Below are 13,057 nucleotides of genomic sequence, written 5' to 3'. Positions count from 1 at the left end.
TAAAAGATACTTCTGGATTCCTTCAAAAGGAATGGGAGAAAACAAACTTCTGGAGTCAGACAATGCACAATACTAATAATGGGGCCTCCATTTCCTAGAATGTGACCCTGAATCTTCTCAGATGTAAAATAGGAATAATTATACCTACTCTGAAGGATAATCATGAGGCTGCAGTTAACTGAAATAATACAGTTCTGAGCACAGAAACAGGCGCCCCTTGTCTTCGTGGCCGTCCCTTTGGTCTTCATTATGCTTCATATCCCTTCAAGATACACACCTTTCCTTTGGTAGAGTTACGTTCCAAGCACTGCCTATTCCCCACGAATGGGGTTTGTTTCAAATGAAAGGAAGGCAAAGAAGAAAAGTACAGCAGAGAGGGACTTAAAAGATCCTTATGAGGTTACTAAGCAAATATAATAGAAGACAGAAGAATAAAGGGCTTGAGTGAAGAGAAGAGGGACAGGGGAACGGGGTTAGATTGACCAGGATGGAGTTGATTGGTCTGTAATCATTGAAAGGCAGGAAAGGTGGTTGGTGTCCCGGCAGGGGATAAGGGTTAGGATCAAATTCAGTAGGACAGGTACGACTACCCAGTGCAGGCCTGGCGGGTTCTGTTTTCTAGTACTAAGACAGGGTTGGAAGATACTACAAAGTGACATTAGGGTAGATGTAATTAGGAGAAGGAGGTCTGCCATCAGCCGTTCATATCACAGGATCTAACAGGAAGCTTGTAAAATCCAACAAATGCCAGCATTTTAATTTCTGAAATTTCTGCTTAATATGTTTTCATTTGTACATCTTCCAAACCGAAAGCTTTTCTAAGTAGAATGATAAATTATCTAATATGGTAATGTACACATACAAAATGGTTTAATCCGCATATCGTAAGTAAAAAAATACAAAAGTTTCTTAAGTTTAATATAGCACTTAATCCTCTCTGTTAGTTGGGCATGAGTCAAATGAAAAACGAAAAGCCTTCCACTGTGCCTTGAAGGTAATAAGGAAACGCATGGAAAAAGGTAATCTCCACGGTAATCAGAGCTTGAAAGATCAATACTCACTTAGAAACAAATAGGTTATCCATTTCTATCCGTACTCTACCACTGTCGCAGCCGGAGGCCTTCAGGAATAATGAGAATATATGTTGGTAATATAGTATGTGACCCTAAAACAGTTGTTAATCAGATCTTTTTAAAAGCTACTTAAAATTGTGAAATGTGGAATTCTTCCATATTCTCTGCTTTTGGGTGCCACCGGTTTCATAAACTTCATGACCAGAAATAAAAGTAATTCTTTAATTTCAGATTTCTTTTTACTGTGCCCATCTGTGCTATTTTTGGCATGCCTTTGTTAAGGTCTAAAAGCCAGGAAGGATTGTATAATTTAGGTCAGGATAGAGATAGATCAGCTTTTAGTGGCTGATGATTTAAAAAAAAAAAAAAATAAGGCTTTGCATGTATAAATGGGCCTTCACTCATGTCTGTGTAATAGGTTAAAAATCATATAGACAAGTGCGATCCTTCTAAATTAATCTCTGCCTATGACCTGCAGAGAGAGAAAGAGGAAAAAAAAACAAAAACAAAAACACACCACACCTGACATCAGCATCCTAGGGCAATAAAGAAGTGCATTCTGAAGTTACAACTTTTTGGTCCAACGAATAGTTAAGAACTGACAAAAACTATCTTACTCTTCCCCAGCCATACCTAATCTCTCAACAGTACTTGTATGTGTAGGTGCATTCAAGGAACTTTTTATTAAACACTGACTCTGAGCCAAGCACGGTACTTGGTGCTAAGGATACGATGGATTAGCCGAAGGCAGGAAGAGTCCGGTCAGGTTGTCAGTCTGTCATGAAGCCCAGCCCAGCAGTGAAGATTGACACGTTCATAAAGCTGTAGTCATTTTTATAACTGTGTTAGGTGAGACACTTCAAGCTTCCTCAATATTATTTAATTATATGTAATACCCGTAATTATCCCTGAGGTGTTGTCCTTCCCAATTAACGTAGATGAAGGACCTGGAGCAGTTACTTAACACAGCTACTTAAGGTTAAATAACTTGCCTAAAAGAAGTTAATGGTTTGTTCTACCCAGATTCCAGCTTACATCTGTCATATTTCATTCAGTGTTGCCATTTGCTACTTCTAGGATTGTTCTTATCCCCACTTGAACTAACCCGGTGATAAGATATGCCGCATTAATTACCTAATGTTTATTAGTGAGCTAAAAATCTGCAAAGCAAATTAATTAATGAAGGACATCTCATAAAATTTTTCTTCCTAACTTAATTTCAGTGACATCTATTTGTCTTTCTTATCACTTAAAATCTTAAACAGCAATATGGACTTCCTGAATGCAGATCTGATTTTCAGGTGAATCAGTAATATAACCCTTCTCTATTGTATCATTCTTCATCCCGTCTCTTTAATCATCCTTACTGTCATCCGATACTGATCATGAAAAATCGGTGATCTGTTACAAACTTAGAACATTGATGACATCCAGCCACACTAAATTTTAGGAAGAGACTGAGGAAGATGGATGGTTGTAGCTGTTGCCCAACAGCTGGCCCTTACGGCCAGTGGCAGCAAGAAAAGTTCAATGGGGCCCCGTAATATTTCATAGATATGAAAGAATTAATAGAGATTACATATTAAAGAAAAATAACTGTTCAGGAAAACGTCGTGTAGATTTCTTAGCATTATTGAACCTAGGGGTGACATGTCATTCATCCTAGACATAAGAGAGAATTAAACCGTGGGAAAGGAAATAGGTATTTATCTGTGTTATACTTGTAGTTAAGTAAGAAATCCTTGGTAAGAATGAATGTTATTCAGAAGTGGATTTAATGAGATCAGAAATAATGCCTCACTCCCAACAAGAAAGTATACAAAAAGCATTAAAATGAAATGCATTAGGCACGTGTGGTAGTCATTCTCAGGTTTCCTGCTATGGAAACATGTACTGGGTAGCAGATACAGTGTTTCTGTGAGGTGACAGTGACAGAATACCAAAAGGACTAGAGTTCATCTATTCTCATTTGCACTTAACTTTATTTCATTCATTTCTTCACCAAAGTATACATGTAGCAACTTCTGTGTACCAGGTATTGTTCTAAGTGTTGGAGATAAAACAGTGAACATGATAGATGATGGAATCTGTTTCCATGGTGGGGAGTGAGGAGATAGGTTACAAATCACTTACAAAACAGTATGACAAGTGTTTCAGTGATGTCTTTAGAAAATATAGGGTGTATTTGAACATACTGGAGAGCTTAGCAAATCAAGGAAAGTCTTTCAGGAGGAAAATGACATCTTGGCTGAGGCATAAAGGATAGAAAGAACTTAGCCAAGTAAGGACGGTGAGAGGAAGGGATAAATTGGTACGAGGCAGAGGGCACATCTTCTACAAAGGACAGGAAGTGAGAGCAGTGTGGCACGACCTTAGAATGTGAAGAAGGGAGGGTGACAGGTAAGTTTCCAGATCATTTGGGATCTTTTAAGACAAGTTGAGCAATTTAGACTTTCTCCGAAGAGCTCTGAAGAGCCACTGAAAGATTTTAAGCAGAACTTTGCATTTTAAAAAGATCATCGGACCGTGATGTGGTAGAAGTACTTTAATAGACTTCCATAGGTAATCTAAGATGGCTACCCCCTACCCAATTCCACAGTGCAGTGACCAGTGCCGGAGTGGTTTTCTTATGGCAGTGTTGTTACATATGGCCTTAGTTATGAGAAAGAACATCTGAGTTACAAACCGAGAATAATGCAAAATCATTCATCATTAAATCGTAGAGCACTACACCTCCATCATCTTATGGATCAGAAGACTAAAGCCCAAGGAGCAAAATGGCCTATGAAGGCTGCAGAGTGACAGTGCCTCAGCTGCCCAGTCAGGCCCAGTCAGGCACCTCCTGACTCCTCAGCGTAGGCGTCTTTCCAGGACCCTGCACCGTTTCTACCTCACAAGGGTTTCAAAGATGGTTGTATTTTACAACGGAACGAGGCAGCTGCCTTCAGGAGGGTCACATTCCTGATTCTTCTTCCTCTTTTCACTTAGGAACCTTTCACAACCTTCTTCCTCAATGCAAATGATGGAAAGTTTGACCATCCAGATCGAACCTTCTCCTCGGTTGCAAGGTCTTGGAGAACTAGTCAGAGAGATACTTCTGATGTCAAGGTAGGTTCTTTTATTTGTTGATAGTAATTTAATTTTAAAATATGCTGAAATCTTGATTTTTTTTATTTAATTGGGTATATAAGACATGCTGCAGTTTTGTTCTATCGTATTTTAAAATCATGCGGTACATCTAACCTAAAAGGAAACTAGAGGAAATAATTTTGAGCATCACAGAAAATGATTCAGAATTCATTTATATTATTCGGTTAAGGTGTTTTCGTAATTTCAAAAAATTCCTATCTAATTTAGATCGAATAATCTGGAGATGGAAAGAAAAGGCCATAAATTGCCTTTCCTGCTGTTAACTCAATATTTGGCCCATTCCATAAAACACAGCAGGAATTGGATTTGACCTTAATGTGTCATATTGTTATAGCTTGCCCAGCTTTGGGTTTACGTAGCCTGGGGCAATTAATAAAGCATTAATGACAAGACCCATTTAAAATGTAGGCTTTTCTGTACAGCCTTAGCTTTTACTTGACTGTGCCTGGGGATACTATGCAACAATACACATTAGATTAAACCAACATACACACAATACCCTGGAACAGGCAGAGCGCGGAGTGATTTTACAGTTGGTACTATTTAACTGTTGTTAAATACAAATATTTGTTATTCATTTATATGGGCTTTTTTTTTTTTTTGAAAAGAGTTGTATTCAAAGCAATAACATGCAATTGTTCTCTCATTTTTCTCATTTTTTTCTCTGGTAATGGGATTTGGTCAGGTTACCGCGTAGGTACGTGTGTTTCTCTCTAAGGCCTCTTTCTTCAAGGCAGTTTTTTCCCCATCACTGCCACTCATATTGTTAAATATAAAAATATTATGGAATTATTCCATTTAGGGTCTCAGTCCAACAAAAGGCAGTGAATGAAAGTCAAAATTATCATTTTCATATATATGTTTATCTATTGCAAACATTTTTAAAGGCAGTTACAGTATTACTGAAGTGTCAGAAAACTGGCTGAATACAACTTCGTTCCGTTCTGTCTGAAAGCAGAAAATGAACAGAATGGATCTTAGTAGAGTGTAGCTTCTCCGTGTGTTTTGTTCGTTACTGTCAAAGTTTGCATAAATGAATATTAATTTGTGCATATAACATATTCATATTTGGAAATAAGATAATTTAACATGCATCCTTACTGTACTAAACTCTTAGAGCATACAGTTTTCTCCTAGCAGCCTTGTAACTTCATGGAGGAGTTAAACTCTAACGTATCCATGAGCCGTCATTTAAACTGACTTCCTACCAATGAAATCAGGGAGAGAATCTGTTTCGAATTTACGTAGAAAAGGAGGAGTCCAGAGGCTTCTAGAATTAGCTTGGTGTTCATAAAGGCACTCGATAAATATTTTGTGTTTGAATTAAATGTTATTATCTATATTTTAAGGCTTCCTGTCATATTTAAGGTTATTTATATCTTAATTCAAAGCAGTATCCACATTGAATCAAATTATTTCAAGTGAAAATGTCTGCTCACTCTTACTAGACATCATCACAAAAAAGAAAATGGGCTTTTCAGCTTAATTCAAACCCTACCCTCACAAACCCACACACAGATCAGAATTAATCGTTCTCATATATGTAAGTAGATAACAGTGTTACACTTTACTTTCTCTCCTGAGAACTTCATTGATGCTTCTTATCACTAAAAATATCTCACCAAGGTATAGGTCAGTCTCTGATGACCAATGTTCTTATCAGGCTTTTCCCTCTAAAACTGCTAGGGTTTCTCCCCGAATTTGCCTGTTTTGGAACTTTTCAAGTAACACTTACATTTTGTTCCCAACTGTGTTCCTTTGGTTCCTGGGGGTCACATCATCAAGGACGAAGACCAATGTGGCTGTCACTAACTGGGGAGCTTTTGTATTTTTATCCTCACGCAGCTGTGCTGAATACAAACAGGACCTATCCCCGCACCCCGGACTTAATTAGTTCATGAGGAGCTCATTTCCCCAGCTTGACATTGCACTGATTTTTCCCATTTCAGTTCTCTTTCATATTTATGATAATATATCTTGAATATCTTTCCATGTAGACCCTTTCTTTTTCAAGGGTGTGCACTGCACACAAACACAATAATTTATGTAGGCAATCTCTCCTATTTATGGGTAGTTTGTCTTTCTCTCTGATTGTTATTATTCACCACACGGCTGCAGTAAACACCCTTGCGCAGTGATCTTGATAAACTTTGCGTATACGTATACAAGATAATGTCTATTAATGCCTAAATGGCTAGATACATTTTTAATTTTGAAAGATATTGCCAAACCATTATTCCCAAAGATGATAATTCACTCCCTAGAGCAGTGTGTGAGGATGCCTCCTTCCCCACGCCCCCCTCATCACTGTTATAATAAACAGTGTAATTTTTGCAAATCTAGTGAGTGAAAATAGAGTTGTCTTTGTTTGGGCTTGTGTGTCATTAATTGTGAGCGAAGTTGAGCTTTTTTCATGTTTCGTATTTCAGTAACTGACCTGTAAACTTACTCAGGTCTTTTCCCATTTTTCAGTTGGGTGAAATATCTTTTTGTTACTGATTTGAAAAAGATCTTTGAAATTGCATCAAATTGCATTACAAGTATGGTTTCTCAGACTTTCTGCTTTCCTCTATTTCAGGTGTGTGTGTCTGTGTGTCGAAATGTATCAGAATATGAGGGTTCTCATTAAGGAAATGTTAGAGAGGTTTTTGGTAATACTGGTGGTAACTTCAGACTCTCTAAATTCACATTTAAATATATTGATTAAAACACAGGATATTTTTTTTCCTCTGAAATAATACTTGACTTAACAGAGAAGAATGTGTTACCAAGAGTAATAATAGTTTTGCTAACTGTGTGTTAAAACCTATGCTTTCTTATCCCTAAGCTGTTAAGTAAAGCATTGGATATCATTTTAAGGAAATGCGTTTCCATTTGTGAAGAAAAGTATGTCTGCAATATCTCCTAGCTTAGGTAATCATATAAGAAAGAACTAGAAGGGAGGAGCTGGTTTCATTCTGTCTCTCTTTATTAACATCAGTCTCTTCCTGTGGTAATGCGTACAAGCTGGGCAGAGATGGAGTGTTGGCGAAGTGACCTTTCAGGAGCCAGGTCCCCTGAGTTAAGTCAGACCTGTTGGTTTTTACTTTATTTTTATTTTATATTTTATTTCTCTTCTCTAGTGTAGTCTTGGTAACAATGACATTCAACTTACTGGAGTTCCTACACTATGATTCCTTAATGCCTTCAAAAGTTGTTATATTACTTTTGAATAGCTATGTAGATGTCAGGAAAGGTAGCTGTGACAAAATGTCATTAAGGTGACATAGTGTAAATTAATACAGTTAATGGAGGTGCTCGCCACTGACTCATTGACCCATTATGAGCTCTTGTGGAATTAACGAACGCCAGGGCATCAATCTTTTGAAAAAAAGGAAGAAAAGAGATGGCAGCTTTAAAACCTTGCAGTGAATTATATTAGAAAAGTGAAAACGTCTGGGTTGGATTTCATTTCACTAGGAAGCCATAAAATGGTATGCTCGCTCAGCAAAATATATTAAACTGAAATGTCAGATTTGATGCAATAGGTATACAATTATGATAGTGTTAATAGTGGTCTTCTATCACTCTAAGACATACTTTCAAGTCCAATTTCTCAGCAGCTTGAACTTGTCATAAGCTTGTAAATTAGAAATTGTGTTTGAGGATATTTTCTTATTATTGACAGAACACATATAACACTATTAACTGTACCGTGGGGTTTTAGTATAGCTGTTAAAATCAAGCAGAAATCACATTTACAGACACAAAATGCCTGTTATAATATTCATCTTGCCATTTCTTTGATAGTATTTGGTGTCTTTCCGAACGGTTTTTCATTTAGGAAATCTTAAGCTACTTGGACTCTTTCCTTAAAGAGAAGCTGATTAACCGAAACCCATCAGTGGGAAGAGAGTAAGCACGAGGCTCTTACGTGAAGTAGGCCAGTTGGTACCTAAAGGGCTCTGAAGGAGCTCACTTACCGGTAACAAGAGTAGCATGCATGGTTCCTGGATGGTTCTCAGCAGTTTTTAAACATGCCTTTTTGTCATTTATTTGATAGTCTTCAGAATAGCCCTGTGAGATAGCTTTCTTGTAAAGGAGATCCACCGATCTTAAGTGGCCTGAGTTCACACAGTAGGTACAGAGGAAGCCAGAACTAGCACCGAGGTCTGTTTAGTTCCTTGTGTTGCCTTTTCATTGGTTGGCTTGCTGCTCTAATTCTTCTGCATGACCGTATCATCACATCCGGCCACTTGGGCTCGTTTGGAATCATTGATCAATCAGGTGTTACTTTAGTCATTTATTGCTATGTGGCAAACCACCCCAAACCTTAGTGGCTTAAAAAATACAGCCATTTATTTCCCTAGGGTTCTGCAGTCAGAGTAAAGTTCATCAGGTATAGCTCGTCGCTGATCCATCTGGGGTCGATGGGGGTGGCTGGTCTGGGTCTGGAGGATTCACTCACTTATCTGTTGCCTCAGCCAGGATGGCTGGAACTGCTGGTCCTGGCTGGTCCTGTCTTTCTCTATATAGTCTTTCTAAGAAAATCACACTGTTTTTCATGGTGGCGGGGGCGGGGGGAGCTTCAAAGCTGCTTAACGCATAAGCTTGAAAGTCACATAGTGTTACCTCGACAACATTCTGTTGGTCAAAACAAGTCACAGGGCCAGCCCAAATTAAGGAAGGGGAGAAATGGACTCTACCTCCTGGTAGCTGAGCAGCAAAGTCACATTTCAGGAGGACATGGAGGTTAGAGGGATGTTTGTGGCCTTCTTTGGAAATAGTCTACTAAAGTCCTTTCTCTGGTCACAATTCACATTCCTCCTAGATGCAAAATATACTCAACTTGTTGGCCACATTATTGTATCAGGATCAAAATCTAGTATCTCATGGTCTGTATCGGGTCCAGATACAGATATGATGCAGGAATTTCTAATTTGGATACGGGAACCTAGAAAGACAAGTTGTCCTGTGTACACGCAGCATACGGTGGTGAGCCTGAAACAGGTAAACTTCAACAGAATCTACCCCAAAGGCAGGGATGTGGGAGGTACAGAGCGGCGGCTGGTTCTTGGCCATTGGGGCCAGGCTTGTGGTGTTGCCAGTTTCCTGGACCCTGGGATCAGGTCCTCCGGGACCATGGCTTTGCCCTCTGGATCAGCTTTCTTTTCCATAAGAAATAGCCCTTGTCTGCCACTGAGTGGCTTTCTCCAGATGCTTTCTGATCATAGAAAGTTGGGTCCAAGGCATTTTTAACCTCCTTTAAAATTCTGTGGACTTTCTATGTATCAAATTATAGTTCATTATGAGAAAAAACTTGCACCCCGAAATCCTTTTGAGATAGGATCCTATTTCAGGCTATGAGTTAAGATGCTGTTTATAATGCCCTTAGGATTCTTAGAATCCCTTTATGTATTCGAATGGGTCTACAAACCACCACCTTAAATTTTGCTGAGCACTTACAAAGGGGTTTATAGCCACACCTTTTACCTGGTGGCCACATTTGATTTGCAGCACCTTGGACTCTCTCTCTCTTTCTAAAATAAATAAAAATAAAATTCTCTCCCTCTTCCTTGCCCCCCCCTACAAAAAATGCACACAGCAACTATATATTTGTTGACAGTGCGCAGTTGGAGTTAAAGCCCAGCAAGGACCGCTCATGACTGTGCCACATGGTGACAGCTGGAGGGCTGTGGCTGGGCCAGAGAACCCAGCATGGCTTTCCTCACGCATTTTGTGGCCCATCAGACTGGGCCAGAGTAGCTAAGGACTGTCCAGACATGTCTGTCTCTTTCCATGATCACTCCAGCAAGGCGGCCCCACCACTTTCTGTGTCTGTTGGCTTCTCAGCAGATAAAAACAGAGGTTGCAAGGCCTCCAGTCTTAGGCTTCTCTAGAAGCCCTGCAATATCACTTTTTTACATTCTGTGTGTTGAAATATGCCTGACCACATTCAAAGGGAGAAGAAATAGAGTCCCCCACTCTAAGGGACGAATGGTAACATGGAAATGCCAGAGAGAACAGGGGATCGGAGGGGTTATTACAGCCATCTTTGAAAAAATTCTACAGGTACTAATTTTTAAAAATTTTAAATTCTAGTTTGGTTTATACTGTGCAGTTCAACCTGATTGTTCATTTAGACAAAACTAAAATCTGAAATGCAAATAGCTTTAGAAATATATCTGCTTAGGCTAGGTGACATGTAAGTTAGTCCATACATTTGATAAAAACCCTTTAATCGCCTGAATTGTCTACATAGGTATTCCTTCAAACACAAACATCCGAAGTAACAGTTTTGTTACTGGGTACAGGGTATACTCTGGTACTGGGTAAACTCAGCAGCAATATCTTTGCTGTGCATCAAAAAAAGAATTGATAGAATGACTAGCTTCTGAAAGGTATTTTGCGTATAACTATTACATGCATTGTTTTGCACATTGCCACCATTTATCCTCACATCTGCCCTGAGTTCATTGCTGTCATCATCACAGTTTTGCATATGAAGAAATTGATTGTTTTTCCAAAAGTTTAAGAAACTTGCCCAAGCTGGCAAGAGGTCCGGATTTAAACTCAGATCTATTTGATTCTGATGCACATAAAATAGCCCTTCCTGGTAGAAGAAGGGATAATCCCCAACCTGCCTCCCTGCCCCGTCTGCCTCTTACCTTCAACTAACTGCTCACCCTACGGACCTCTGCTTAAACCAACACAGCTTGAAAACCGTGGTCTTCAATTTTGTTTTTGTCACTATTTCATACCTGAAGTTCAGGAGGTGATAAACATACAACAATACTTGATTCTTTTTTTTTTTTTATCTCACACATTTGCACTGAGCATCTGTTATGTACTAGGCACCATTCCTGGCAAGTGAGTAGTGTGAACCAGTGAGCGAAATAGACAATGATCCCTGCTGTCATGAGATTTCCAGTATAGTATGATACAGGAGCCTAATATGTGTATAAAATATATATATATATATATAATTGCTATGCAAAAAATCAAAACAGAATGAAGTCATACAGAATGACTGGGTCACTGCTTCAGAAGCAAAATAGAGAATATAAGAGCAGAGCCCCTGGATTTAAAGTGATTGGTTTCGATTTGGGGCTTTATCACCTATTTCCAGTGCAGTCATTAGCAAACTAATTACCTTCTCTTTACCTCAGTGTTCTTGTCTAGAAAGTGGGAAGAATGAGAATACCCACCTCATGAAATTTTTGTGAAGACTAAGAAAATATATGTAAAGCACTTAGAACAGTGTCAAGACATAGCATATGAGGGGCGCCTGGGTGGCTCAGTCGTTAAGCGTCTGCCTTCAGCTCAGGTCATGATCCCAGGGTCCTGGGATCAACCCCGCATTGGGCTCCCTGCTCAGCAGGAAGCCTGCTTCTCCCTCTCCCACTCCCTCTGCTTGTGTTCCCTCTCTCGCTGTGTCTCTCTCTGTCAAATAAATAAAAATCTTAATAAAAATTAAAGAAGACATAACATATGATACAAAGAGTAAAAAATAATAATAAAGTAAAATGCAAAAAAAGGATACAAATAAATTCTACCTGCTGTTTTAAGATTGAACCACCAGAGGTAACATATCAGCTGACTCCTCATCTTAGAGTAATTGTCAGAGAGAGTAATTATCTTCTTGGACATCACAGTTGAATCTCTGAGATGAAACTCTCTTATTCGTGAGGTTTTTCCTTTTTAAATACGCAGATCTTTTAAATTATATAAATATGAATATAAATTACATACTAATGTCCTGTATTTATATACTAACGTTGAATTTTAAAATGCTATTTGAAACAAGATTTTTTAAGCTTTTAATTTTAAAGATTTAAAATAAAACTGAGGCATAAAAATGTACACCCACTCGGCTGCTTTAGCGACTTATCCCTAGACTGTGATTTTTACTCTCTTCCTTCCCCTTCAGAAAAAGAGAAAGAAAAAACAAAATAAAAACGTCCCCAGCTCAGGACTTCAGGGTTCAGATAGCTTTAGTCCCATATAGCTCTGGTCTTTTGAAGCTTTTAGGAGCCTTGCAATTAAGCTGAACTTCAGGAATTTCTTGATATTTGCCTTAAATATGTGCCTCTTTGTGACTGTTCTATTAGAAATCTGAAAGCATTTCTTCAGCCCTTCAAACATCAGGCTTCTAACAGCTTTTTCCAGTGTCTTAGTTAACACCCTAATTAGTGAGCATAGTTTGGTTGACCAGATGGACTGGAGTGGAGAGCACTGCTTTTACTAAAGGATTATCCAGGAGGCTCTAGTCATGCTACTTTTTCGTATAACTGGCCTTGATTAAAGCCTTCCTGAATGTTCCTGCTGAACTCCTTACTCTTCCTCTTGCCTTTCTAGGTAATCATCTGGCCAGACCTTTCTTAGCCTCCCTTTTCCTCCTCAGTGGCTGCCCGCTTTTAGCCCCTTCTTATGCTAGAGAGTTTAAATTGAAACAAAGTAGCTCTTGTTTCTTCCACTTCTACAGTTCGGGGACAATTTTGTCAGCAACTTTAAAACCAACTTTTTTTGCATTTTAAAGTGAACTCTTTTACCCTGTTAAACCTTTTATACCTAACTAGGATAAGCAAGATAACATTCTTTAAGCTGCAAAAATTGCCCCTCAAAGGGCACAAATTTTATTTTGGGGTTCATCGTTTTTCTTTTATTTAATAAAGTCCTTCATTGGCTCTTTTCCAATCTTGAGGCATTCGTCCAACCATCTGCATCTTGCCCCAGAGGATTTCTAGTGATATTAAAATAACTTCACCTAATATCATCAATAGCTTAATATTTAATGAGCACCTGCTGCATACACAGTATAACACCAAGAGCTATGAGGGGGTCAACAAAATATA

General features: G+C 38.7%; 1 protein-coding gene across 9 annotated transcripts in view; it reads left to right on the top strand.

Annotated features, from left to right (window-relative positions):
- NBEA (neurobeachin) overlaps positions 1 to 13,057 on the top strand; it is a 662,067-nt gene that overhangs the window by 585,179 nt on the left and 63,831 nt on the right. For all 9 annotated transcript variants that reach the window (XM_087865187.1, XM_045796974.2, XM_045796975.2 and 6 more), the window contains one exon: positions 4,062 to 4,181. In XM_087865187.1, the coding sequence (XP_087721313.1) occupies positions 4,062 to 4,181 (120 nt within the window). The remainder of the gene's footprint in view (positions 1 to 4,061; positions 4,182 to 13,057) is intronic.

This window comes from Ursus americanus, chromosome 10 (genome assembly GCF_024610735.1).
Source record: "Ursus americanus isolate L20-20 chromosome 10, mUrsAme1.1.p, whole genome shotgun sequence".
Lineage (NCBI taxonomy): Eukaryota > Metazoa > Chordata > Mammalia > Carnivora > Ursidae > Ursus > Ursus americanus.
Note: the sequence above shows the minus strand (reverse complement) of the source record. Positions and strands in the feature narration are given on the sequence as shown.